General features: G+C 38.1%; 1 protein-coding gene across 2 annotated transcripts in view; it reads left to right on the forward strand.

The window, feature by feature from the left end:
* LRP6 (LDL receptor related protein 6) overlaps positions 1-27,817 on the forward strand; it is a 123,679-nt gene that overhangs the window by 61,987 nt on the left and 33,875 nt on the right. For both annotated transcript variants that reach the window (XM_052690445.1, XM_052690446.1), the window contains exons 4-7: positions 5,382-5,578; positions 6,309-6,440; positions 15,120-15,516; positions 16,008-16,179. In XM_052690445.1, the coding sequence (XP_052546405.1) occupies positions 5,382-5,578; positions 6,309-6,440; positions 15,120-15,516; positions 16,008-16,179 (898 nt within the window). The remainder of the gene's footprint in view (positions 1-5,381; positions 5,579-6,308; positions 6,441-15,119; positions 15,517-16,007; positions 16,180-27,817) is intronic.

The raw sequence follows: 27,817 nt of genomic DNA on the forward strand, positions 1-27,817 counted from the left end.
GTAAACTACCTTAATATTTTCTAGTCTTCCCAGTTGTATTTGAAATTGGATTGCAAAGAGTCATATGGCAATAGATTTTGTTCTCTGTCTGATAGCTGAGGAGATGGAAATAGGTATGGGATCCTCTAGAGAGAAACTTGAGAAATGGATTCAAACAGAAATGTGAAAATTCTTGCTCCCTGCCACAAAGATTAAGTCCAAGTAGCCTCAGAGGTGAACAGAAAGGAATGCAGGAGGACTGCATGTTACTTATGTGCATATCTGTGTCTGTCACTGAAACCACACTAAGCAAGACTGTAATAAACATTGATATTTGTATACAGCATTGGACAGTGGACTCTGGATCTGAAGATGTGCAGATTTTCAAATATGTGGTCTTAGGAGTGGATATTGTTTCCTCTTTTTCCTCTTATTAGAGCTTCATTGAATTGTGAATTACATTGATAACAACTCTATGACAAAATGTTTTTTCTTAGCTAGCTGTTGTTTTAGCACAATGTTAATCCCAAATATTGAATGTATTCATTCAGTTGCAGTAGACCCAGTATAGAGATGATTTTCGTTACTGTTGAGCTGTGATGCTAATGGTTTTGAGAAGTCATGCCAGGATAATTAGAGTACCCTAGGTGTTCTGCAGTTATTTTGATCAGGTTTTGAAGTTAGATAACTGCAGTGTAGCTACAATTGGAAGAATTTGCTTATTGAAATGTATTTTCTTGTTTTCTTTTGTTTGTTTGTTTTTATAGATATACAGCAGCTACAACTACATTTGCTATCATGCTTAGATCTAAACTGCTTTCTGTAAAAACTGTAGGAGGAAAATTCACAATTCTGATGACACTTTGTAATATATTGATTTTTGATTATTTTCATTCAGTGTGAATAATTCTTAAATTTTATAGCTATAATCAAACTTTCAATTTGAATTCTATTAATACTTAAAACAAAATATAAAAGGGAGTGGGGTGATCTGAGGAAATTCTGGTTTTGATGAAGGGTATAAATTTGAAGTCTCTATTTCAAATAAGTTTATTATTTGTATGAAATGCACATTATCCTAAAGCAGAAGCTTTTTGTCATTGTTGTAACACTGCATAGGTGGTCTGAATTTTTTTGTATTTGTTCCATTTGAGAGTTCGGTAGCACATTTTGTCATTTCTGTTTATTGTTTATTATTTGTTTTCTTTTTCATAAGCTTTACCAAATATTTCACAGGTCTCTTCAACAGAAGAATACAACAAGGGTGAATGTATTTAATTTGGTTCTGTATTTTCTTCAGGCAATAGAAAAGTCTTTAGTATAACAGGTGTTTATTTTAATTGCAATTCTGATTTCCGCAATGATGATATAAATAGTTGTATTTAGGAAATCATGATCTACAACACATATGGAATTTAATTTCTGTGGAAGCATCTTGCTTTCTCTCTTTTCTCTCCCCAGCTTCCTTTTCACAGAGTCATAGATATTGAAAGGGGCCTTTGGAGGTCATCTAGCCAATCCCTCCTGCTAAAGCAGGTTCCTCAGAGTAGGCTGCACAGTGAAAATGGTCCAGACAGGTTTTGAATGTCTCCAGAGGAGACTCCACAACTTCTCCGGGCAACTTGTTCCAAGCTCAAAGTACCTCAAAGTATAGAATTTTTTTATCATGTTCATATGAAACTTCCTGTGCTCCATTTTGTGCTCTTTGTCCTGTTGCTAGGTGTCACTGAAGAGAGCTCCATCTACTTGACACCCTCTCTTCAGGTATTTATACGAGTTGTAGAGTCTTCTCCGGGCTGAACACTCCCAGTCTCTCAGTCTTTCTTCATGAGGGAGATGCTCCAGGCCCCTATTCATCTGTGTAGGCCTCTGTTGGACTCTCTCCAGTAATTCCCTATTTGTCTTGAACTGAGAAGCCCAGAACTGAGCACAGTATTCCTGGCTTCACCAGGGCAGAGTAGACGGGGAGAAGAACCTCCTTTGACCTGTTGGCCATGTTCTTTTTAATGCACTCTAGGATATCGTTGGCATTTTTGGCCACGAGGTCACACTGCTGGCTCGTGGTCAACCAGTTGTCCATGAGAACCCCCAGGTCCTTCTCCCAGGAGCTTTTTTCCTGGATATCAGCCAGTACTGATGCATTCTTCTTCTGCATTTCCTTCCCATCCAACTAAACTGACTAGAAATTGTGACATTTTAAATGTCAACTTCCATCAACATTTTTAAGGTAAATTTGTGTAATTCTATTTCTGGCCCAGGGAAGATTATTAAAGTTACTGCCTGTTTAGTACCATCTAATATGCAGGCAATTTGCATACTGTTGAAGCCCTAGAGATGTCCCCTGAGCTCATAACATTACTTCTCATCTCTCACTTTCTCCTCATCTCCGGTGTCTCTCATTATCAGAGCTAATAGGACAAGTGCAGCAGTTTGAAGAAGCTGAAGAGTAATGAAACACTGCATTTTGCTTTTGTGTCACTCACTGAAATCAGGCCTGAGCTGAAACATAAAGTCTGAAGGTGTGCCAGCACACAGCTGTCAGGTTGTTTTGGCCCAGTTACACCCGCAGTGCCTCAGCTGGTGGGTTGGCCAGTGTTTTCATTAGTGAGGCCAAAACCACAGAGACCTGGCTGATCTTTGACCCCAGATGGGGAATATGTGCTGGGGAATATCAGCAATACGCAGCAGTCAGATGCTACAGCTCGACATTCTTTTCCTGTTTGTTCACTCAGGTTTATAATGCTAAGACAGAGGTCCTTTCCTCACCCACCAGAAACAAAGCTTTGCAAATCGTAATGCAGGCCATGGTAGAGTGCAGTTACTTCACAGCAGCTGTAGGAAGGACTTTCCCTGCTTTCTTCTCTAGCCTTGTTGTTAGGTGCTCGTCTCTCCGGCTGTTTTCCCTCTTCTTCACATCCTGAGTAGGCTGTGGAGCCATCACAATGGGGAGGGCCTACAGAGCACAAACCAGCTTCTAATTCTTTGCTGATATACGTGGTGTCTCTGCGTCTCAGCAGAGCACTTGTGGCACTTGTGTTTGTTCAGAGGTAAAAAAGCACTTCTAATTTTCTTAATAGGAAGTAAGCTATCACCTTGTAATGGCTTGATGGAAACTGTGTATGTGGGTTACGTATTAGTAGTAAAGCTCATCTTAATTAAATGTGAATAATACGTGCTATCGTATTCAGGCCCAAAGACATTTTTATGTGACAGTTCCTTTTAGCTACTAAGAAAAACATGATGTGATTGCTTCAAGGCATTGCCATCAGCTATCTGCTACTCCTGAATCTCACTAGACCAGGGCTGGTTTAAATAATGTTGACAGCTTACCTTATGCTACAAGGACAAGTGGTTGTCCAAAAGTTAGGCAGTATTTGTTGCAATCAGAGATTGATTCTTACTAGGAACTGGTGGGTAATAATCACATCTGAGTATCTCAGAATTTTGGAATGAATAGCAAGGTATGAATCAGAAAAAAATGCTGGTTCTCTTGTCTGTGAATTGCTGTCTTTGGTGAAGGCTTGGTCATTAGAGGGTTGGTCCAGAGCTGTGGACCTTTATTGCATCTATCCCAGATGACAATCATCATAAAGACTTAGATACTCACCAGTCCTGCTCTAAAGTGAAATTATTCAAATTTGAAGGCATTTAGAGTTTGGGGTGGGGTTGGTAAAAATGTTTATTGAATTTGAATGCCTTTGTTCTTGGTGCAGGAGTATGCTTCGTCACTATGGCTTCACTGTTTGGCACGTAGATTTCAGCTGTAAATTACATTACAACAGTCTTTTGTAAGATGCTTATTTTGTGCATTTCATTAGGAGCAAATATATACCTGACTCCAGACAGAGATAAGAACTAAAAGATATGTCCTACTTTCTAGTCTAAAATATCATCTGAAATTTTGCTTGGTGTAGAATTGGAACACTGAAGTGACAAGTAATGGAATGTATGTGTTTTTCTCAAGAATGAAAAAAAATAGAAACCTTAAAGATAATGCAGAATCTTTTTGCAGAAGCTAAGGTGAAAGAGCTGAAATGACTGCTGTCTCTTTGTACTTGGAATCATTGGCAGATTATACCTTCAAGTTTCCTGCTTTAATATACTCTTCTGTTATATTTTAGCAGAAAATAGTTGGAAAATAAGATTATTTTTGTCCTCTACTAAACCAGTTCTCTTACTGACTTCGTGGCAGAAAAGAGGTAGATAATGTGTAGCTGTTCTCTCAGTAAGTATACAGATAATGACCTTCTTCCCTGCAAGAAGAAAACTGGGCAGATGGTGATCATAGTATGCTCTATACTTGAAGAAGTATTAGAGCTATGTGTCAGTCCCATAGGGTTTTAGTCCATGAGATAGATGTCTGGATCCATTCAGTGGGAACTTGTGTATGTGTGAATGCCTGTGCGCCCTCACTGTTAAGAAGAAGGATGTTGGAGGAGGCATTTGTCTAAGTGCTACTTGCGTGACCCTGCTTTGAGTATGATGTTGGTCCAGATGTTCTCTGGTGTCCTTTCTATCTTCAGTTTTTCTATGATTCTTAATAATAATTTTTTAAAAACTACCGTGTGAGAATTGAGCTTCTTAATTCCCGTTCTGAGGAACTTGGGTGTAGATAATTAGTTACTGCATCACAAGAGCCTGGAAAACCGTCTTCAGCAACGTTTATGCTACATTTTTGTGATGGCTTGTGAGCATGTGTGTGTATATCTTATGTAAAATATATAGATACACTCTTTAATTTTGTTTATGAACTTAGAGACAGGCAGTGACCCACTTTTCCTCAAAAATGATACCATTACTGTGGCAAAGGATCAGTAGAACTCAGTTTAAGAGCACTACTTGTAATAAAAACAATAGCTTAATTATCATAATAATGAATCATGAAAAGTTACATTCAGGATTTCTTCATAGTGAAACTATTTGTCAAGAGAATTAATGGAAAAAATATGGAAGAGATTAATGGACTGCTAATTGACTAAACACTGTCTCAGTTCAAAATTTGCCAAGCCTGGCAGTGATAGACGTGCTGTATCAACAAATTGCAGTCAGATTTGTCCAAAAGCAGCTAGCATTCTGTTCAGTTGCGTATGGCAATTTATAGCCCTGCAGGTATAAGGAGTTAAAAGAGTGCTAGGAAATAGCCACTGACAACCTAGGCAGGGCTTTCAATTAATGTTCTCTTTGACTTAGTATGAGAGGGCAGCTAGAAAATAGAACTATTGCATTATTTCCCCACATCATTCCTTAAGTTGGGTATGCTATATTTGTATCTGCAAAAGAAGAGAAAAAGTTTTGATAAATCATATTTACAGTGTAATCTTCTCTTTATAAAGGCTACGTTTGAGCGAAGCTATAGTATGAACTGTATTTAAGCATTCATTTTCTTCCTCGTACTCTATTAGGCAAGCAGTGGTTAAAGGCTCCCTTCCACATCCTTTTGCTTTGACGCTGTTTGGGGACACATTGTACTGGACAGACTGGAACACGCATTCCATCTTGGCCTGCAGCAAGTACTCTGGGGAGGACCTGCGTGAAATACATTCCAACATCTTCTCACCCATGGATATCCATGCTTTCAGCCAGAAGAGGCAGCCAAATGGTAAGCTGTCTTGCTTTATACTTTAAATGCAAGTTGAAACTGATTTGCAAACATCTTAACTACTCCTTCTGTATGGTAGCAAGTGGCTTTACTTGCATCGTAATGCAATTTCTCCAATGCAGACACTGGGGGGAAAAAAACAGAGAAACCAGATATTCTCTACATTGTTTTATTTTTTTTTAATGTGAAAAATAATCTCTTGCTTTTACTCTGACAGGTACACTTGTACTGTTGTCATATTCCTTTTTCTCTTTAATGTGCCATAACTTTATGTAGCATGGTATTCTTATTTTTTTCCAAGTAGTAGTTCCTAAATGAAAAGCAGTGTTAATTTTGCAACTCTGTGTAATAACCACTGTCTTATCCATTGTGTTAATTTACTGTGTTTGCATTTTTTTTTAATATATATGAAACTTACTATACATTCAGCATCACCACGTTGAATAGTTTGTGAAAATGAGAAGAGGAGAGATGAAACAAGGCTCTTGTTTAGAGCTAAATGCTACCTCCTCAAGAAAGGAAATATTCAACATCCGTGCACTTTTGTACCATAAATACTCCACTACTCAACACTTGGAATTAATTTTTATTTGTTCTGTGTATATCATTTCCTTCTTTAATCTGTGTTGCTGCCACCGATTCCACCACTCAAACACCGTATGTCTCTTGACACATGAGATGAGGTCTTTCATTATCAGAAGCATTAATCTGTGTGATTTATGTTTAACAGCTACAAACCCATGTGGAATTAATAATGGTGGCTGCTCCCACTTATGTCTGATGTCTCCTACCAAGCCCTCTTATCAGTGTGCATGTCCCACTGGTGTGAAACTTCTTGAGAATGGAAAGACCTGCAAAGATGGTAGGCTTTATTTTTAAAAATCCTTTTAGGTTAAGCACAAAATAATTTGTTGAAGGGAAAAGGGGTTCTTGTAGCTTCACTACGTAATGCACGTTAAGGGTGGCAAACTGTGGGAAAATCTATGCTTTTGCAGTACAAATAAAAGTGAATGGAAAAATGCCCTCTACTTTTCAAAGAGGAAATAGTCTCATTGCTGAAGAACAGTTTATCTTCAGTCACGAAATTTAGTTGATAATTCTGTCTCTGTCACTAATTCCCTGAAAGTTTTTTGCATGTTCTATTGTTCCCTTTTCTTATAGAAAATACAAACCTTCTCTGTTGTCTTTAAACTGTTTCTAATGTTATTTTTCATGCATTAATATTTGTCTAATTGGACTGTACAAGTAAAACATTTGCTTTTTGAGATCTGATTTCCATTTATACACAGATGCATCTGGTATTTCTATTCCCATGCATAAGGTTAGACACACACATCTGTCTATAGGAACTCAATAGAAAAGTGTGGTTTTAGAGATACTAGAAGTATTTCAACTTTAAAACCCAAGACATAGAATCATATAATAGAATTGTAAAATGCCCTGGGTTGAAAAGGACCATGTGACCATCTAGTTTCAACCCCCTGCTGTGTGCAGGGTCACCAACCACCAGACCAGGCTGCCCAGAGCCACATCCAGCCTGGCCTTGAATGCCTCCAGGGATGGGGCATCCACAGCCTCCTTGGGCAACCTGTTCCAGTGCATCACCACCCTCTGAGTGGCACCCTCCTAATATCTAACCTAAACCTCCTCACCCAAAGCTGCTTATAGTGTTTCACTGTGATCTGATATATGATTTCAAGTAATTTTATTTTATACGGATGGCTTTTGTGCCATTGTGCTGTGACTGCTGTAATACATTAATATTATCAAAACAAACACTTGGAGATTAATTAGCTCTCATAAATAACCATCTGTATGCAGGTTGTCTTTATGAAAAATGTACAGCAGAACAGAAAGATACAGTAGAATTCACTGTAAAAGCACTAAAAAAATGTATACAGAAATAATTCATTAAACTTTCATTTTATATTTTAAAAATTCTTAATCTTGTTCTCTACTTGAATGCTTGTTCTGTGTTTTCTCTAATTTCATGCTATTTCATGCTCTCTGTTGATTATTTTTGTGTGGCTATTTGTGACTGTGTGAACCTTATTAAAATAAATTGCTGCTTTTATGTGAAAAATTCAAAAGCATCTCCCAATTTAGCCTTGTAAGATTATTTTAAGAATAACCACTACATGCACAAGATGTTTTTCTCCCATTTCTACCAGTATAAGGAGCAAGCTTTAATAATAAAGCTCTGGATTGGTTAAATTTAGTCAATGCAATTTAATGTACTTAAAAAATAAACAACAGAAACAACAAAAACTTGATATGCGTAAGCTCTTGATATGGACAAGCTATTTTGAGGAAGCAGATAGCTAAAGCAGTTGTTCACCAGTACATATATCCAAGAGCAGAACTGTGTGAAAATTCCACGTGGGGGATGGGGAATTGTGAAGGTTTGGTCACCTAACACCTAGCAGTGTTGAAGGACTAAGGACAATTGTAGTAACAAGTCCTGGAGAGAGAAATGTTTTCCTTTTTACCCCCTGGTAGGAAATGGGGATTTTTGGGAAGCTTTTTGGGACAAAAGGTTTTTTGAAGGATGACTTTTGAGGAAAAAAAAACAGCCCTACAAAATGCTTTGAATGTCTCATGTAGGAATACTCATAGAATCATAGAATGGGTTGGGTTGGAAGGGACCTCAAGGATCATCAAGCTCCAACTCCCCTGCCACAGGCAGGGCCATCAACCTCCATGTCTAATTCTAGACCAGGCTGCCCAGGGCCCCAGCCAGCCTGGCTTTGAATATCATCAGCTTACTTTCTCAGCTATTGCTTATGTCTCAGAACATAAGGCTATTGGCTTTTTCTCCTACTCCCTGAAAATATGATAAGCCAAATTATTTGTTCTAATTCAGCCATAAAGTATATTTGCAAAACACAGCTCCTATTTCACCAGAAATTTTGTTAAGCAGATTGCTGAGACACTGAGGTATTACAGCTTGCTGTCTGTCGCTATACAAAGCATCATAAAAGAGCAATTATCATATGCTTATCAATGTGATGTTGTATCTTTAACAACCATTCTGCTGTTGCATATTTTTTTCAAAAAAAACAAAAATTGCTCACTGTTCATTTTTAAGAAGGAAAAATGTGTGGGGGAGTGAAAATTGAGCCTGCACTTACTTGGCTCAGTGAGCGCTCCATTCCATTGCTTACTAGAGTTAGAGCTGAATTAGCCTGTGTGCAAGAGAAACAACCTGCTACAGCTATGTATCAGATCCATTGGTTTCACTTAACTGACAATTTTGCACAGATCCAACTTCTACGAAGAGTATAAGGGCTAAGGGAGTCCTGGAGGCTTGCTGCTTGTTGTGTTTCAGCATTTAGAGCTATGTGTGCCCAAAAATAATTAAAAATTTTTTGATAATTGTCTCACTCTCAAGAGAGTATGCTTTTTTCTCATTGAAGAAAGGTGTAGGTAGCAGACCTAGGGCTTTTGTGTGTGACCTGTAACTTGCCAGAGCTCTTCAAGTCAGGGCTTCACTGTGATTTCTGCTCACAATTGCAAAGGCTGCAGTGACTGATTTGGGGAAAGGAAGAGGGAATGGTGGGCAAGCAGAGCTAGCCTAGCTAGCCACAGTCCACATTTTGCTTGTAAATCTCTAGTGTTTGCATTGACTTCCTTTCTTAGGCTGCTTAATGATACTGGTAAGCAAAGTATATTTTCTCTTTTTTGTGTATACTTTTTAAATTCATGTGACAAGGAGTATGTATTGAGGAGAAACAGCAGTGTGCTTATGCTTTCTTGCTGTTGGTTTTTGTGTTGTTTTTTTTCTCTCTTTGTACTTGCCTGTTTACTAAGGTGCTGTGAAAGTGGAGCTGAACCCTCAGAATGGAATATTTTCACCTCAGTTCCTCAGTTTGTTTCAGTACATATCTACTGTGCTGAAACACTGAATGAGTAATTGCAGCTCATCTTGAAATGAGAACATTAGAACTGTGGAGGAAGAAAGAGGAATGACGGACAGGTTTAAAAAAAAAAAAGTGAAAGTGAGGCTAAGGCAAATTAATTTCTTGAAGACAGTTTTGTTCTCCAAACAGAAAGCAAAAATCAGGATAGTTACTAAACTAAATCGTTTCATGCTGCAAGGAGCCTCTTTGAGAGGCGAGCTCGTTAACAGTGTCAATGAGTACTGGCTGGGATCTGCAGGAATTTGATGACTGAATTTTGAGTGCCTGTTTGTGCTGTTTGCAGTGGTTTGGCTTTGACAGATGATCCTTGCAGCCAAAGGTGAGGCTGGCTGACCCTCCCTGAGCAGTTTCCATGACAACCTTGCATTTTTGAATAATCGTGGTTTATAGGAAATCTTTTCCTCCCTCTTCTTTCCCCTCGGTGTTGGTTTCTTGGCTTTTTGTCTTATATTTTTCCATTACACCCTAGGGTAATTTTACTGTTTTTGTGAGAGTTATGGACGATAAACCCCCTACCCTCTGCTTATAAACACTTTTTCATCGTGTTTCAGAAAAGAGTGATGATCAGGAATAAAATCAGCTATTTTACCAACAACTGATAATACTGATAATAGAAATATATACAGCAATGATAATGGAAAACTCGTAACTGAGATGTGGTCTTGCAGCAGACAGATCTATTTTCTATGTGAGCATTTGAAAATCTCTATCTGTCAAGATGGGAGGAAGAACAGCTAGTTGTCATGGCCACCTCTTCCTCTGTCAGTAATGTCCAGAGAATACAGTCTCTTCTGAGCACACAGTAGGGTACTCTTACCTATGCTGGCATTGTGTTCATAGTCATTTGGCTTGTTCTTCTGTATTCACATTTTTATAGAATAGAACCGTTCAGTTGGAATATTCCTACAAAGACCATCAAGTCTGACTGCCTGGCCACTTTAGGGCTCACTAAAAGTTCAAGCACATTAATGAGTGCATTATGCAAATGCCTCTTAAACACTGACACGTGTGGAACATCAGCCACCTCTCCAGGAAACCTGTTCCTATGTTTGACCAGTCATGATAAAGAATTTTTCCCAGTTTCACCCTCTCCTGACGCAGCTCTGTGCCATTTCTGACCTGCCATCTGTGAGCAGAAGCAGAACCCTGCACCTCCTTCTGCTTTCCCTCCTGTTAGGATATAAATGAGACTTCTCTTCTGCAGTATTACGGGCACTGCTGTTCTTCTCACTTTGGTATCCTACATTTAAATGACCTGTTCAATAGTCATTTTAATTTAAATAAATAAATAGGTTTAGCTTCCAAGTCTGTCATTGGAATTATACTCATATTAGTGCCTGAACACTTCTCCGTCCCTGTGCTACTTTGCCTTTGGTGAATTTTACTACTTTATTCTCTATGCTTGCCCTCACCAGTTCAGATCTATGAAGAATAAAGGTTGAGTGAGGAGATACAAACTTATTTGTGGTCCAAAAAAAAAAAAAAAAGCACTTTGAAGCCTTGCTGTGGCCATCCTGCTCTCTTTCAGGAAGAGAGAGTCTTTATTTTGCCCACTGGTGCTTACATCATGCTTACCTTTTATGCCTAGGAAAGTAAGTAGAAGTTTGCAGAGGGCAGACCTAAAGTGCAAAAATAAATTTTCTTTGTCTGGAACAGTCATGATCCTGATTTCACTGGACAGATGAAGATGTTAATTTAATACCCGAGCTCTTCTTTTTTCCATTAAAAGAGAAAAGAAAAAAAAAATCAGACATAAGTCCTCTTACCTCTGTAGGCTTTTTTGGTGGTGGTGATTTTTGGTTGGTTGTTTTTTAAGACAGCCCATCTACCTGTTTGCACTGTAATATCAGGAGCTCTCTGCCAATGGTATCTTTCCAACTGGGAAAAGGCATTTAGGAAGAAAATTTTTGTTAGTCAAATGCGTGATAACTGTTCTGAGGTTTTATTAATGATTTTAATTTAGCAAGTGCAGAGAAATTACTGTATATGTCCTAGATCTAGCATTACTTATGTAAAAGTTCCTGAGTATGTGTCTGTGTAGTATTACTAGCCTCAACAACCACTGATGGTTTTAAAGTTCAGTAACTTATAAATGACTGAGGACTTATATCCTTGGAAGAGGTAATTAATTATAAAGGTTAGAGGGCATTAGACACTGAACTTAAAAACTACGTCACTGCATATATCTGTACACTTGCTCTGTTTCTCCTTTTGTCCTTCTTTTCCCCCTTAACTTCAGCTATCACAGAGATTTTAATTGTTTTGACTTTTAATAGCGACTTTTTGAAGGAAGTATTAGTTCTAGAACTAATGTAATGCACTATGCATGAACTTGTAATTCCAGCTTTCAAAGTACTTAATAAAAGTAGGCTAAAGCTCTCAAATCTGGAGTCTGAAGTAAGGCTTTTATGTCCATATTTAGATGGCTTAAGTAAGGGGCTTCTTTTTAGAGAAATTGCTAACTGTCCTGAATACCTCCTCACTTGAGGCACTTCAATAAGAGCATTGGTCCCCAGTAGGAATGGGCTGTAAAAGATGTGTGTGGTTAGGTTTTTTTGTTTGTTTGGTTGGTTGGTTGTTATTTTGTTTTTTTGTGTTAAATAATTTCTGGGTTGCTAAGTTCACTTAGGATTGATTGAAAGATCAGTAAAGGGGGTAAGCAAAAGGGTCTGACTTCGAGTATGGTATAGACATATGCAAGAGGCAGAGCGAAGAAGTATGGAGATCCTGCTGTCACATTTCAGCTTTTGCATCATAACTGCACCTTGGAGTAGAGATGAACAAAAGCTGATTGATTCTGTTGTGTCCTTTCAGCTTCAAGTACCTTGAGCAGTCTTCTGACTGGTTCTTATCAGTGCCAAACTTTTTTGCAGCCGGTGTTCTGCACAAGTTCAAATTGTTTTTACAAATAGTTTTAGTTCTAGATTGCCCTTTTTTTTTTTTTGACTGCAGCAGAGATGGTAAGGTGATCATATCGTAAATGTGCTCAGCTCTTGCATTTGCTTTTCTTGCTATTGTCAGGACAAGCCTGAAGGTGTTTGAAGTGCTTTTCACCTAGCCTACCTTGAAATGAGATGTTTCTGTGCTCAGTTTCTCTTTTCTGAATGAAATGAATGGTGATCTGACTAAGCAGCTGAGATGTCAGTTTGCTAATGGCTGGATAATAGCTTTAAAGTAAACTAAACTTTCTATTGCTTGATTGGGATTGCATGAGATAATGTTAGACATCTCCAGGTACAGACCACTTCTAGTTCAGGAATCCCCTGCGCAACATGGGTTGGCTGTAAGGCAGTAATTTCCTAATGCTGAATTAAGGCGTAGATACACTATGACATTGCAGCTAACAAGTGTTGCAACCTGGAAGCAAGATCCTGAAACTGTTGAAATGACTTCTCTTGGAGAACAGTTGGAAGGTCAGCTGGTCAATTTTAAGGGTGTTTTTGCGAAGGCATAATTGTACTAAAGCCAGTCTTTCTGGGGAATTGGCATTGGTTCTTCAAAATGGCTATCAAATTCAACATATAAATTATTTTTAAATTATGTCTTAGGCTTTATACATATATATATATATATATGCATATATGTAATAGACTATGTATATAGTTTCCTAACTGTTTGGAAATCTGAGGTTAGTGTATCAACTTAACCTTAATTCTGTTAGGTAAAGCAATTTATTAATATCAATGTATGTACAGATTTGTTTAAGGGGAAAGTTGAGTAAATGACCATAAAGTTGGTAAGGAAGGGAGTGCTTAAGATTCCTTATTGAACCTTAATAGTTGTGCTTGGTTATATATTAATACCTCATATGACCATAATGCCTGCCAGTGCTTAGAGCTTAATCATTCGTTGTTTGATATAGTTAGTTGCAACAAACACAGATGCACATATAAACTGCTGTGACAAGATTAGTTGCTTTTGTAATAATAAAAATCTTCCTAACATGCCTGTTTTTCATTTACTCTGTCACATGTTTTAAATTATTTTGAAAGATGCTTACGCATGTACTTAAAGGTTCCCTCTTCCTGATATTAGTTATTGTATAAGAGTTATTCACTAGAAGAACAATTGAGTAGTATATACATGTATTTTTGAATGGAATGTGTTTTAGGACATAGGATCCCAAAGCGGATCTTCATCCATTCTAGGTTACTAATCAGGAACACTTGTAATAACAATCTGAACTTCAGCTGTTGAAAAGTACAGTTTCTTGCAGCACTGTAAAAGCATTTTAAATATTTTTAATGTGTTAAAATTGCTCTAAATGAAGCAATGGCTGCTTTGGCATCTGTCTGAAATTTGATATTCAGTGAGGTTTCATCTAGCATCCACCACAATTACTGACATTTTAAAAAAGAAATTTGGCATCAAACACTAAATATATGTATTTTAAGATTAGCTACCTAGTTACTTTAGTAGTTACTCTTTTAGTGTCCTTGTCCTTTTTTATACCTATGTAAGATCAAGGCACAGAAGCATGAACAGCGTGTAGCTTTGTAATCACTTTTTCATTGCAGTGTTTTTATATTTTTCTTAAACCTTCCTCTCCCCCACACTTGCTCTTTTTTTCATCTGCACTTGCACTTAGGTCACACTCTGCCAAACCTTTCCCATCAGTATTTGAGGAGAGCTGTCCCAACATACTTTCCCTGCATTTGGATTGCATGCATTTTTTACCTCAGCTCAGACTTCCCCGAGGCCTAAACTGCTCTTATCTCCTTGAGACTCCAAACAGATAAGCCAGTTTAATTGGAATGGGGCGTGGTGGTTGTTTAGCCTTCATTAGACTGAAATCTAGCAAGATAGAATATAAAATGAAGCAAGAATAAGATAGAATAGACAATAAGTTCTTTATCGGTCAGGCGCCCAGCAGTGTACTTCTAAACAGCTTGTGTTGTCCTGTGGGAAAGCATCTTTTGCAGCACAAGCTGATCTTAGCTATTTATTAGGATTTTGACTTTTGACCTAAAAAAGCCAGAAAGGTTTTTGTATGCTTTCAGTATTATTTATCTTCATACGTTCAGATATGCTTATTCTCAACAGACTCGGGAGAAGCTGAAAATCCACCTGCTTTACATTGTCACTGGACAGTTGTCGATTCATGAACTCGATTCCTCAAATAGGAGTTTCTCAAAGGAGATTTACCTGTGGTAATCTGAGTTAGTTACTTTTCTCCCTCTAAAGTACTGTTGAAACACACAGCTTGTTTGTGACAGTCATCCACTATACCAACAACTACAGTCAGTAGAGGGTTTATTTTTTTTCATCTGAGAGGCTGCAGACCATCTGTTACTTGCAGAAAATCATAGCATGATCACTTCATAGCTATTTCAGTATCTTTGGAGGGAATTGTCTGGATAAAAAACAGGTCCAACATAATAGGTTTTGGACAAGGAAATCACCATTGAATTTCCTCTGTAAATATATCTAGTTTGTTCTGCAGAAGATTAACCTTACATTTGAAGCTTTTGAGTGATATTCTCTGCTGGTGTCCATCAGTTTGGACAGACACTATTGAAATCAGAGCAGCTACACTAGCTTGCAGCAAACGGTGGAAGATCAAGTTTACCACTGCTGTAAAGTGTTTGTAAGATGGTTGTGTTTTTGCCTTACACATGTAGGTGCCACTGAATTGCTGCTTCTAGCCCGCCGGACAGACTTGAGGCGCATTTCCTTAGACACTCCAGATTTTACAGACATCGTTTTGCCACTGGAGGACATCCGTCATGCCATCGCCATTGACTTTGATCCTCTGGAAGGGTACATCTATTGGACTGATGATGAAGTTAGGGCCATCCGTCGCTCATTTGTTGATGGGTCAGGTAGTCAGTTTGTTGTCACAGCACAGATTGCTCATCCTGATGGCATTGCTGTGGACTGGGTTGCCCGAAATCTGTATTGGACTGACACTGGCACAGACCGTATAGAAGTTACAAGGCTTAATGGGACCATGAGAAAAATCTTGATCTCGGAAGACCTGGAAGAACCTAGAGCTATTGTGCTGGATCCTATGGTAGGGTAAGGAGCTGTTCATGAGCACTTTCTAAGTATTAGACAAAGAAGTTAGTTCTGTTTACATGCATGCAAATAATGGGATGCAGTGATAAACTCCTAGGTCTTCAAAATGAAAATACCGTCCTCCTTCGAAAGCTAATGCTCTGAGGCTTGGGGACCGCTGCTCCCTTTTGACTATTCAAATTCTGTGCTTTTACATTTTGTTTTTCTCTTTAAAATCCATTTGTTTGTTCTAGCTGATACAACTTGTTATGTGGTCTTGCTCAGCAGATTGGTTATAGGACTAAAGTAGGTAAAGTACCAGTCTGCTTACATGTCACTGTTACTGTTCTGGATGTGTTGGGCATTGTTTTTTAGGTAAGAATATATATTTGGCTTTGAAATGTATTTCTCTGAGTGCTTTGTGTCTTCATGATATTGTAGTGCAAAAGCAGCCATGTAAATATTGAAAATTTGGTTCAATAAGACTCCTAAAGATTTTGTTTCCATTGCAGGTACATGTATTGGACAGACTGGGGAGAAATTCCGAAGATTGAGAGAGCGGCACTAGATGGCTCAGACAGGATTGTGCTGGTGAATACCTCACTTGGGTGGCCAAATGGACTGGCTCTGGATTATGAAGAAAGCAAAATATACTGGGGAGATGCAAAAACTGACAAAATAGAGGTCTGTAATTGCACCTGTATTTTTAATTCCTTGGGGTTATAGAACATATTCTATTTTTCTAAGTTTTTAAGTTCTGATACAGTTCAAAAATGCAATTAGGATAATGGTCGATTTCTGCTTTAAGAAACAATTCAGCTTTTTTTCTCTGATTTTGATCAAGTTGCTCACTGGTCTTTCTGAGATTTTCCTTCCAAAAAAAGTGATCTACTACACAGATACACTATTTTCAAGAAATAGTATCTGTGTAGTAGATCACTTTTTTTTTTTTTAATATATGATAAGGATTTGTTGAATTTGCTTCTTAGATCATTCATAACACTTTCTTGGGAGTAATGTTTGTAGGTTAAACTAATGCTTCTATTGTTCTTTGTGCTGCTTAGCTTAGGTGCAAGTAGATAAATGCATTTTAGAGAATTAAATTTTATAGAAATAAATTTCAGATAAATCAATCTCATTTTACATATAATTATCTGTACTCCCAAGCATCATCTGTACTCTGTATCTCCTTAGTTTTATTAGGGTTCCAGCAAGAGGATACATTTTGCTTTCTTTCTGGCATGCTGTATTTGTTCAGTTTATTATCAAAAGGCAGAATGCTTTTTGGATCCAGGAGATTTGGCTACTACCTGGAGCACAGTAACTGTACCTAGTTTTCCTGTATTCTGATAGGCTTACCTTCCTTTTATTGAGTTACAAACTTCCTTAGTGAATCTTTAATACCATAAGTATATTTTAGCACTTACCACATTAGTCATCTGAAAGTCATGATCTTGTGCTAGAAGATTGTGTTACTGCTCTCTTTATAGTCAAAGTAACTGCAAGCCTGCAAGGTGACTTGCTTCGAAGCACTCCTTGACAGAGCCTCGGGGAGCATGGTTTTCTTTGTCCCAAAAATAAGGCCTGTGGTCTGTAATTTACTTCAGCAGATCCGGGGAAAGAAGGTAAAGGATCTCTCTGCTTAGAGATTTATATATCGCTTTTATTTAGCACTTCCACCCTAATTCTGCCTTGATTTTTTTTATTATTATTATTTTTTATTTGCAAAAGGAAGGTTAGATGTTCTCCCAACTCATGCTTACCAAAACAGAGATTTTTTTACACACATTTCAGGCTTACTCAGACCAGGGTTCTGTATTCATTGCTAATGATTCTGTTTAGTGCTTGTCAGTTTGTGGTAGACGTTTTCAATAGGTTAGGCGCCAGTTTACTGCTACAGTTCCATCAAACTGGCTACAATGTATGATATATTGTTAATGCCAACATTACAATGTCTGTGGCAGGACAGAGGATAATGATTTGGCACAAACAACTTGCCAGGACAATTTACATTTCATTGGTTTTAAGCTAATATAAGCTGATAAAAGAATTTGACTCAGGTTTTCATGTAGCACTTATGCAGGATATCTAGAAAATAATTATGATCTTATTAGTTATTTTTTCCCATGAGATTTCAAGTGTTAGACTTTTCCTGCTTCTGCTTTTTGTAAAACATCAGCGTTCGTTCGTTAACTGCTGAGGTTTTCCCTACTAGATAGCTGTGCACCACACACCATTCATTCAGTCACTGTCCACACCCTTCAGTGTGCTGAGGAGAGGCTAAAAGAACTGGTGGGTTGTGATAAAGACAGTTTAGTGAGAGAGGGGGAAAAAAAAAAAGTAAATCACAAACATGAAATGAAAACAAACAAACAAACAAAAAAAATTGTACAATCCTATTTCTCACCAGCGGCTGACTGGTTCCCATTTAAGCCCTGAGCAATGGCAGGCCTTCCACTGCCCAATTCCTGCCTCCCTCCCTCCCTCCCTCTTCCATCTTTATAATTTCAAGATAATGCCATATGGAATGGAATATTACTTTAACCACTTTGAGTCAGCAGTCTTGCTTCTGTTCCCTCCCAGCTTCTTGTGCATCTCCAACATTCTCCCTCTCGCAGGGCAGTGTGAGAAGCTGAAACATCTTTGGCTGTGTGTAAACTCTGCACATTAACAACTTAAATATATTTTCATCATAAATCATAAAAACACAGCACAGTACCTGATATAGTGAAAAAAATTGTCCCAGCCAAAAGCATGGCATTAGCCAGGACTCTTATTAATGTTCAGAAAATTTTTTAAAAAGCCTGAGTAAAATCTTTAAAGCAAGAGAAGAAATTCTCCCACAGTTTTGCTTTGGAGTTTTTGGATTTTTGTTTCATTTGGTTTGCTTTTTTTTTTTTTTTTTTTTAGTTGTGTTGTTGTGTGTTTGTTTGTTTGTTTGTTTTTAATAATTTATTATATTTTTATTGCAAAAGTTGTCAGTTTAGGGGGTGTGACAGATGTATAAAATCATGAGAGGTATGTAGAAGGTGTCAAGTACTCTGTTGCTCCCACTCAGCTATTTTTGACAGAGATATGTGGAATTGATACAAGAAGGTGATAGCTGGGGGGGAGGAGGGGGGGGAAGGGGAGGGGGAATGTGGTTCTTCAAACTGTGTAAGTTTTGGAGATGCATGGGGATGTTTAAGGCTTATTTGTGCTATGAGGAAGACTGAATGTCTGTGGAAGAGAATTCCACTGAAGTTTGCATATACATAAATTTGTGTTTTGAACCACAAATCACTGAACTGTAAATTTCTGGAGAATTGAAAACTCTTCTTAAGAAGTTTACGTGCATGTTGGCTCTATTATTTTGCTGTTCAGTAGGTATAATTTGTTATTTTTTGTTCTCTGAGATGGGATATCAGGATGGGTGGACCTTAGTATTGACACCTTAGAGCCTCTGTTTTCCCATGTTGAGATCATTCTTCTGTTTGTTGAATGGGGAATCTTTATTTAGTTTGTCGTATTAACTTCAGGAAAACTTTGTGTTTTTCCTTAGACATAGGATTGCTGCTTGCTCATCACATTTCAGAAAGGCATAAATGGGCTGAACATAGATGATCTCTGATAATGATAGATTGAAGTGCCAGTTCAATACAGCTTCTGTAATTAGAAAAGCATGGGAAGGCTCTATAGAGTGAAGAAGAGGGATTCATCTGAAAGAATAATTCAGGCTGAAATAGATGTTTATTTCTTTATTGTGCCGAGTAATGCAAATACAGTAGAGAGTCTGATTACCGATGAATCTTAGTGAATTTTCCCCAGGATCTTGTGTGGTTTCTGTATTTTTTTTATATTAGATCGTTTGTGCCATGGTAAGCTGCAGAAATATCTGGCTATGATGTCATTACCTACAATAGCTAAAATATTACTGACATTTCAACTCTTCCCTTTTCCTCTGACTGCATTTCTCTCCTATGGCAACCATGAATCCTGAGACTTGTAACACTTTCCCTGCCCTCCTCACCCTTATTTCTTTTTAATAACTGTTTACTAGGAGGTGGTTTGACCTTTGGTAAATTTTTTAAGCTCGCATTTTCGGAAAAGACAGTGGAGGAGGTGCAACAGAGAAGGTGTTTGTGGCAGGGTCAAAATAAGAAACTTAGAATTGAACGTGAAAATATCTGGTTCATGCCTGGTCTCTGCTTTGCTTGTGTGTGTCTGTGTGTGTTTGGGATGGGGAGCAGGGATAAAAACAGGAGAAATGTGTTCGTATACTTTAAATACTATTTCATACATGGTTTTAAATAAAGCATACTTCTTCCCTTTCCAGCGTGTGGAGTTCTTCAGAAACGTTATTTAATTGCAGCTCAACTGACATTAATGTTTCTTGCAAGCTATGTTTCTGATTTGTTTGTGCCACATAGGAGCTTTTATTATTTATATTTTATGCACTGTTTCATGCTATGCTGTTCTGGAGCCCCCAGACGATAATAAAGCATCAGCAGGGGTTAATGGAGACTGGCAGGGGGTACAGCAGGGAGCTTTTGTTCCCATTTTATCTGGCAGCCTGCAGCAGGCAGAAGCAGGCTGTGGCTCAACAGCTTCGTCATTTATCTCGGTCAGGTTTCACTGCTGATAAACTTCTATTGAAATGGATGGCTGCTATTGTGCTTACCAGTAGGGAAGATTTCTCATTGACTTGCCACAGGTTTAAAGCATTTTCCTGCCGTGCTATGAGGTTAAAAATGTATGATCTGCTCTGCTGAATTGGTCTTATGTTTCCTCCTCAAGTGAATATTTGTCTTCTGAGCACGTACGCTACCTGTTTTAAGGCATAGGTTGGATTTTAAATGGTCAGCAAATCTCGTATTGATAAAGCAATTATGAATGGATGTGTGTATGTGTGGCTGTGTGCATTAAGAGGAAATAATCATTATATGGCTGATTTCTCACAATTTTTCAGTCTGTGCTTCGTTTTTCTTTATTCATCTTTCCTCTTCTTCACGCTCAGAGGTAGAGATGACACCCGCTTACACCTACTAGTGGTGAGTTTAAAGAAAGGACTGCCTCCTATACAATGTAACCATTCTCCAGTGATTTTTGAGTGCAGCTCTAACTTGAAGTGTTTCTGCATTCCTAAATTTATTAGCCGTGCCTCGCATTACTGTGTCTAATCCTCATGATTAATATAGAAAATCTTACATCCTGCTGTTTTTCAGCGTAAGTACACACAAGCTTTCAGAACGCCTCCTTGTCAGACAACAGAAAGCTGATGCCACTAAGACATTTTGAGTACAAAATTCTTGAACAGAGAAGACCTTTTTGTCTTTGACCCAGAAGCTAATAGCTTGGCATCTAGAGAATGCTCTAATTCACATTCTAATCCTGAAATTGCAGGGCTGCATTTTCCTCTGATGACAACTCCCTCAATTTTACTACCAGCCTAATAAGGAAATTTTGTTTTCTAAGCTCTTGCTGCTTATTTGGTGACTGCAAAGTTGTCATGTAGCATATTTTTATGTTGTGAAATGCTGATGTCTTGAAAGCCTGATCATTAATGATGTCCCCATCCACCACATTTTGAAACAGACATTGGAAAATGGAGAAACAGAAGCAGGTCTGTTTTTTAAAACAAGTGTTAAACACACCTGATTTTGTAAAATTGCATTACACTTTTCATAGGTATTAGAAGTAGGGTAGTTCAAGTTAATTTTGTTCCTAATTTTGTTGGGAAAATTTCTGCTCCAACAGGCTTGCTCTTTATCCCAAAAACAGAGAGAGGAATTTTTAGCTTCCTTTATTCGAATGAAGGGATTCTAATGGAGGCACTTCCCAGAAGTATCTCTCAACCTGTTAGAGGTCACAGCCTCTTTTATCTCCATACCTGGGTGCTATGAGTGAGTGCTGTCCTTCTCCCCATTGGCTGAGGTACTCAGATTCACATTCTTCTTAGTTTGCCTGCCGTGCACTTATCCCTCCCCTGAAGCTAACCCCACTTCATTTCCTTTGCTTATACTTATGTTGTAGTCTGGATTCAGAGTTTGTTGCTTTTCCCGACTATAGAGCTGTGTTTGTATCCTGTTTAACAAAGTCCATCCCTCTTTGTCCTGTCAAGCTAGCAGGATTTGCAGGCAGGTGCTAAGCTAGCATCTCCTGCTATGTATCTGCAAAATAAGTTTGTTTAACCAGTTCTTTTTCTCAGCCTTCATTCATCAGCTTTATCTTGTTTCACAGGGATACCCTATCCTCCAAATTTCAGCTTTTCTTATGTTACAAGGACACCTTATCTTTTCTTCATTCATCTTAATTTTGTCCACAATGCATTGTTCACCTGGTTGTGGCACGCAAGGTCTACATTCAGAAAAGAACACCACATTTGTATTGCAGGGGTGGGGTAAAGACAGATCCCCCTTCTTCATCCAAGTTTCAAAATTTTGCAGTTTACTTTGTCAGGGAACTTCTACTCATTTCTTAATGCCTGCTTGGCCTCCAGTAAGAAAACTGTAGATTATATAAAAATGAAATAGTTCATACTTTGCACATTTTTCACTTGAGTAATTTCTTTATCTTCTGAATTAATGAAGAACTAAATTTCATGATTAAGTCAAAGATAGGAAAACTGTAATACACAGTGAACAAATAGCAACCAGAGATAGCTTACTGGTAAGGTCTCCTGACTCCGTTCAAGAATTTGAGTGAGTTTTAGCCACAGACTGCAAATGTCAAGCTAAGACTTTGTGCTATTGCTCACTTGTTATTAAGAAAAAAACAACTTTTCACCATGATGTTATACAGTTGCCACTTAGGTACTTTATGCAGATGTTCAAAGTGTTTTAATATGAAAGTAAAAAGGAGGGAAAAAAAGTGTTTAAAACATTCATTCAGTTTAGATCCAAAGACATCAACATCTGTGCCCAAATGTGGAGTCCTCAGTACAGGAGAGACTTGTTGGAGCATGTCCAGAGAATGGACACAAAAATGATCTGAGGGATGAAGCACCCTCCCCAGAGTGAGAGAGTTTAGGCTGTTCTGCCTGGAAAAGAGAAAGCTCTGGGGAAACCTGATAGCTGCCTTTCAGTGTCTAAACAGGGGGCTGTAAGAAAGAAGGATACAGGCTCTTTCACAGGGTCTGTGATGATAGGAGAAGGGAAATGGTTTCAAATTAAGATGGGAGATTTAGACTGGATATAAGAAAATAGTTTTTTACAGTAAGGGTACTGAAGCAGGAGCAGGTTGCCCAGAGGGGTCGTGGATGGGCTCTGAGCAACCTGATTGAGCTGTGGATGTCCCTGTTCATTGCAGGTGACCTTTGAAGGTCCTTTCCAAATCAAGTGCTATGATTATATGTAAAAGCCTGATGTATTCAAAACAGTTGTGATTGTTTTAAGTGGTGGAGGGTGATGTGAAGAGATATTGAGCTATCTTCTGTTTCTGTTTCAGGTTGGCGTGGTTCTGTCAGACTCCATTATTCCTTAACTTCCATTAACTTAACATTATTCTGGCATTTTTATTTCCCTCTAGACTTAACAGTAGCACAAAAAAGACTGAGATGGTCTTTGTGATCCTTCTTAATGATCAGCTTTTTTCACACGATGGTGTGCTGTATGTTTGTTTTTTAACTTGGCACAGAGAACTTGTAGTTCTCATCTGTATTGCTTTCCCTGCTCCTGCCTGTAATGTTGTAACTTTGTAAAAGTCTAATATCTGGAAAAAAAAAAAGAAAAAGTTTTATAAGAAAGTTAGTGCTTTCTATTAGACTGGTAAATACTTACAGAGAAAAACAATATTTTGAGCATGCAGAGAGTCTCAGAATTTAAGTAATTCTGCTATATGAAAAGTTGAATCAACATAACAGCATCCTGCCACCGAAAGAGTGGGAAGCATCCCAAGGTCTGACCCCTGGCTTTGCACTGGCTTAGTCACTTATTGAACCGTTCTGTGAATCAGTTGGACTAGCCCAAACAGCAGAATTTTTTTTTCTCTTTTTCTTCCATTAAAAAAAATCAGTTATAGGTATTCTTGGAGGAGTCTGGAGTTTGGCAAAGAGCAAGTTGTAAATGATGATTTCGTTAGGGGAAGGTACTTTAAGTAAGTCCCTTAGGAAGGGAAAGGAAAGAACAGAAGCTTTTGCCCATGTTTGGTAGCATCAGAAGTCGGGCTGCCAAACTTTATATTTTTGAAATTGTCCCCCAAAACCACTGTGCGGGTTCATGTTGGTTTTGGGTAGCCTTCTTTGCTTCCTGTGAATTATGCATGTGGTTGTTCATTAGACTTTGCTGACTAATTTTAGTCTGCAAAATCTCAGTAATGAGCTTGCTCTCGATTCTCTGCACCCGTATTCTCTTATTCCCAAATAGTCTATATCCACATAAAAGAACAATCTCAGACTGTTGCTGATCCACCTTGTGAATTAATATGCCAAAATTAATTTCCACAGCCAGACATCTTCATTCACCTGCGAAAATCTCTTCTCAACCTGTTCATCACTTCAGTTTGATATTTTGTCTTGGATTGTTCTTTACAAATGTACTATTCCTTTGTGTGAGTGTGTGTGTTGTGTGAAATTTCCTAGATGTCACAGCTGATTGTCACACTGGTTACAAATGTAAACTTTCTCCCTTGTCTGCTTGTCACCTTACCTGACTTGGTCACTTTCATTGAAAACTCAACCAATTTTTTTCTGAAACTGTATTCCATCATTGAGATGGAATTCTTTTGTTGGCATTGATTGATCAGTGAGCTACGGCAGTTCTCCTTTTGCAAAAATAATGAACTTGTACAACGTGTGTAGTGTGATTAAAAGGGCAATTTATAAAGATAATCTCTTCTGTTTCTACATATTTATCTTCACTGCATTCCTATTGCGAATATTATCAATGCTCAGGGAAAATATAAAGTTGAATTCTTTGGGAAAGTGATTTGAGCTCAAAAGAAAACGGGGTGCTTAGAGCTGTTAAACTCAAAATTATGATAGCTATTATGAAACAATTAATAGTAAGAAATTTTAGAGTTAGCTGAAGATACTTTGTTTGTGAACAAAATATAGAAGATTGCAGGTATATCTCTTCTACAGTAAAATTCTGAGTTGTCTTCCCATTTCATATCTGAAATATTCCTTACCATTTTGGAATTGAGGGAGAATGTTGCCAGTACATTAGTGGCACTGAGAGAATAATTTCCTTACGGCACTTTTAAAGTTTTGACTGCTCACTCAAAGAGAGTGCAGTTGATCAAGATATTTTTATTTTATTTTATTTAGATGGGAAGAGTAATAAAACTGGGTCATCGTCCCCCTTTCCTCATTTAGAGCTACTGTTTTTTAGCAGTAGACACATTTTAATTGTGTGATGTTACTGCATCCACAACAGGAAAATCATTCTGTTCTGTACATGTTGCTTCAAGAAGCTGAAAATACATAATGCACGTAATACACTAAACCAGTCTGGAAAAAAATGTTGGTGTAATGTTAAGAAGGCATTCTAGCTATCTTTCAAAGTTATTTTTAAGAAAGATGGTGTCCCAGTTTTCTTTTTTCCTTAATCAAATAGGTTTAATGAGGTAATGTTTTTTATGTCTCTGATATACTAAGATTCATGTACTTTTAAATCATGGATGTCCAGCCTTTTGGCTTGCTTGAGCCAAATTTAGGGAACAGAAATTATCTTGGGCTGCATATGAGTAGGTTGCTCCAAAAGTAATGCCTCCCTTTATTTCCATGGAAAGGACAAAGGATACAAAAAACACAATAATACTATTTGATATAGCAAATTCTCAGCTACAAAACACTTTTTAAACATAATCACCACCATTGGCTATGCATTTTCCCTCATAATGTAAAAGAGCCTGTATGATACGCTCTCAACAATCTGACCCACTGTCACCACTGCTGAAAGTCAACAGCCAGCGCCTCACTGTGGCTGTGCTCATATTCACTATTTCATCTCAGTAACAAATAAGAAACCATTAGTGAATGCCAATGAATGCAATTTTTTCCACAGAGGAATTCAGTGACACACCATTGCTTCACAGACACTTCCATGTCAGATGCTATTTGTCAGACTGTTTCTTTGCTGTCATCTGTCACACATCAACAAAATGTAATGGAATATTGGTGGAAGGGTTCGACCTCTACTGCCAATACTGTCACCAATAGCCAGCTCTGATGTTATGTGCCAAGGTAATAAAATAGGAGGCATTATTTTTGGAGCAGCCCTTGCAAAACATACAGTATTGTTAATATGCAAGTAATGAAATATTTTAATTCTTAATGTTTTTCTTAAGAAGTTAAAAAAAAAAAAAAAAAAAAAAAAAAAAGGAGAGAAAGAAACGAAAACATAAAACTTGTGGAATATTTGACCTTGTTGTGAAATCAAGACACCTGGCTGGTTCAAAGGCAGTGGTTTCAATTCTCAGAGCGGCATCAAGGTGTTCATTAGAGAGTTCTGATGAAATTTTACTCTTCCTGTACTTTATCCTTGACAATCATTGTTCAAAATGTGTGTTCTGCCAAAAATCAATGACATGAATAAAGTGTGATTGTGAAGCGAAGGATGTTTTTCTCTGCTAAGACTGGGATTATGAAAGTCCAATAGAGAGACTTGATCAGATTTTTTAATTGAATATCTGATTGCTGCTCTACATTCTGTTTAAAAATTTGCATGTCATATATTTATATCAACTGGAAATGGTCTTGCAAATGTAAATACATGATTTTTCAGGCAGCCTTGAAACCCCAAGCTGTGGGACGTGGTTAAAATGCCCAGGGGATGGGATGCCAGATAGACCTAGAACAGACTGAGCAGTGGGCGTAAGTGAACATCATGAGGTTTGACAAAGCCAAGTACAACATCTTGCACCTGGGTCAAGGCAACCTTCATGATGAGTACAAGCTGGGGGAATGAAAAGATTGATCATAGCCCTGTTGAAAAGGACTTAGGGGTACTGGTGGATGGGAAGCTGGACATGGGTCACAGTGTGCCCTCGCAGCCCAGAAATCTGACTGTATCCTGGGCTGCTTCTAAAAAAGAGCAGCCAGCAGGTTGAGGGAGGTGAACTTGCCCCTCTACTCCATGCAGGTGAGACTTCACCTGGAGTACTGCATCCAGATTTGGAGTCTTCAGTACAGGAGAGGCATGGACCTGTTGGAATGTGTCCAGAGGAGGGCTACAAAAATGACCCAAGGGATGAAATACCTCACCAGTCAGGGCAGGCTGAGAGCGCTGGGGCTGTTCTGGTGGAACACCCATCCTTGGAAACTTTCAAGGCCAGACTGAACCAGGCTCTGATCACCTGATCTAGCTGTAGACGTCGCTGTTCATTGCAGTGGAGTTGGACTAGATGACCGTAAAAGTTCCTTCCAACTCTAAGGATTCTATAATTCTATAATTGTATTTTCAAATTCTTTTACCAAAACAGAAAGCATGGCTGCATATTCTTTGCTACTCAGAGCCCTGTGTTTAGCCAGTGTCTCAAAATTATACATACATACAATTATGTGCCATCACTTCAGCCAGCACTGCCCCTCCCCTTCCCCACCCCTTGCTTTCATTGATACCTTGTTAATAGTGCACTGATGGTTTTGCTGTTGATGGGTGATGGCTGTGTACCTGTGGCCTCTCCCCAAGAGCTGCTGCCTGCTAATGGCAAGGTGGGGAATGGGCTTCACTGTGAGACATGCTGGGCCACAGGTTGGACACTCCTGCTTTAGGTGAAAAATGAACAAAATGACTAGTGGTATCATGAACTGACTCAATAAGTTGCATCGAAGAAACAGTGCATGTAAATATTTATAATTGAACAATCAAGGCTGAAATAACTAAACTTAAATCTTAACATGTTCCTAAACTATTTCAGGTATATCTTGGGCCTTGTTCAAGATCTCTTTCTATGTTATTTTGAAATATCTGGGATATGTGGATGGAATTCAGTATTTTACAACTGTCTTAAAGTAATACTTTATATGGTTTTTTCACAGATGAGGTTTGTGTGATGGCTGAGCTCTAGTCTTGGACAAATGAAATGACACGTGTAAATTACTGAAAGTTCAAACCCCAGATTAGCAGAAAGGGGAATTCTCTGCGTTAGCCTATTTATCACACTTATTACCGGTATTCAAAAGTGAATTGAAACCGAGGTGTCTGTCAGCAAGAAAGGCCCTTAGAACATACCACTTTCTAATCTAGTCTGTAGTTTAAATACTGAAATAACCCTTCAGAAATAGGGTGGTTTTTTTAATTGCTTTTCTTGACCACTGAATACAGCATCTTAAAATATGCCCACATTTTCAGCACTAATTTATTTGTTTTGAATAAGCTGTGTGTTTGAGCCCATAGATTTG

This window comes from Tympanuchus pallidicinctus, unplaced genomic scaffold (genome assembly GCF_026119805.1).
Source record: "Tympanuchus pallidicinctus isolate F22 unplaced genomic scaffold, pur_lepc_1.0 scaffold27, whole genome shotgun sequence".
NCBI lineage: Eukaryota > Metazoa > Chordata > Aves > Galliformes > Phasianidae > Tympanuchus > Tympanuchus pallidicinctus.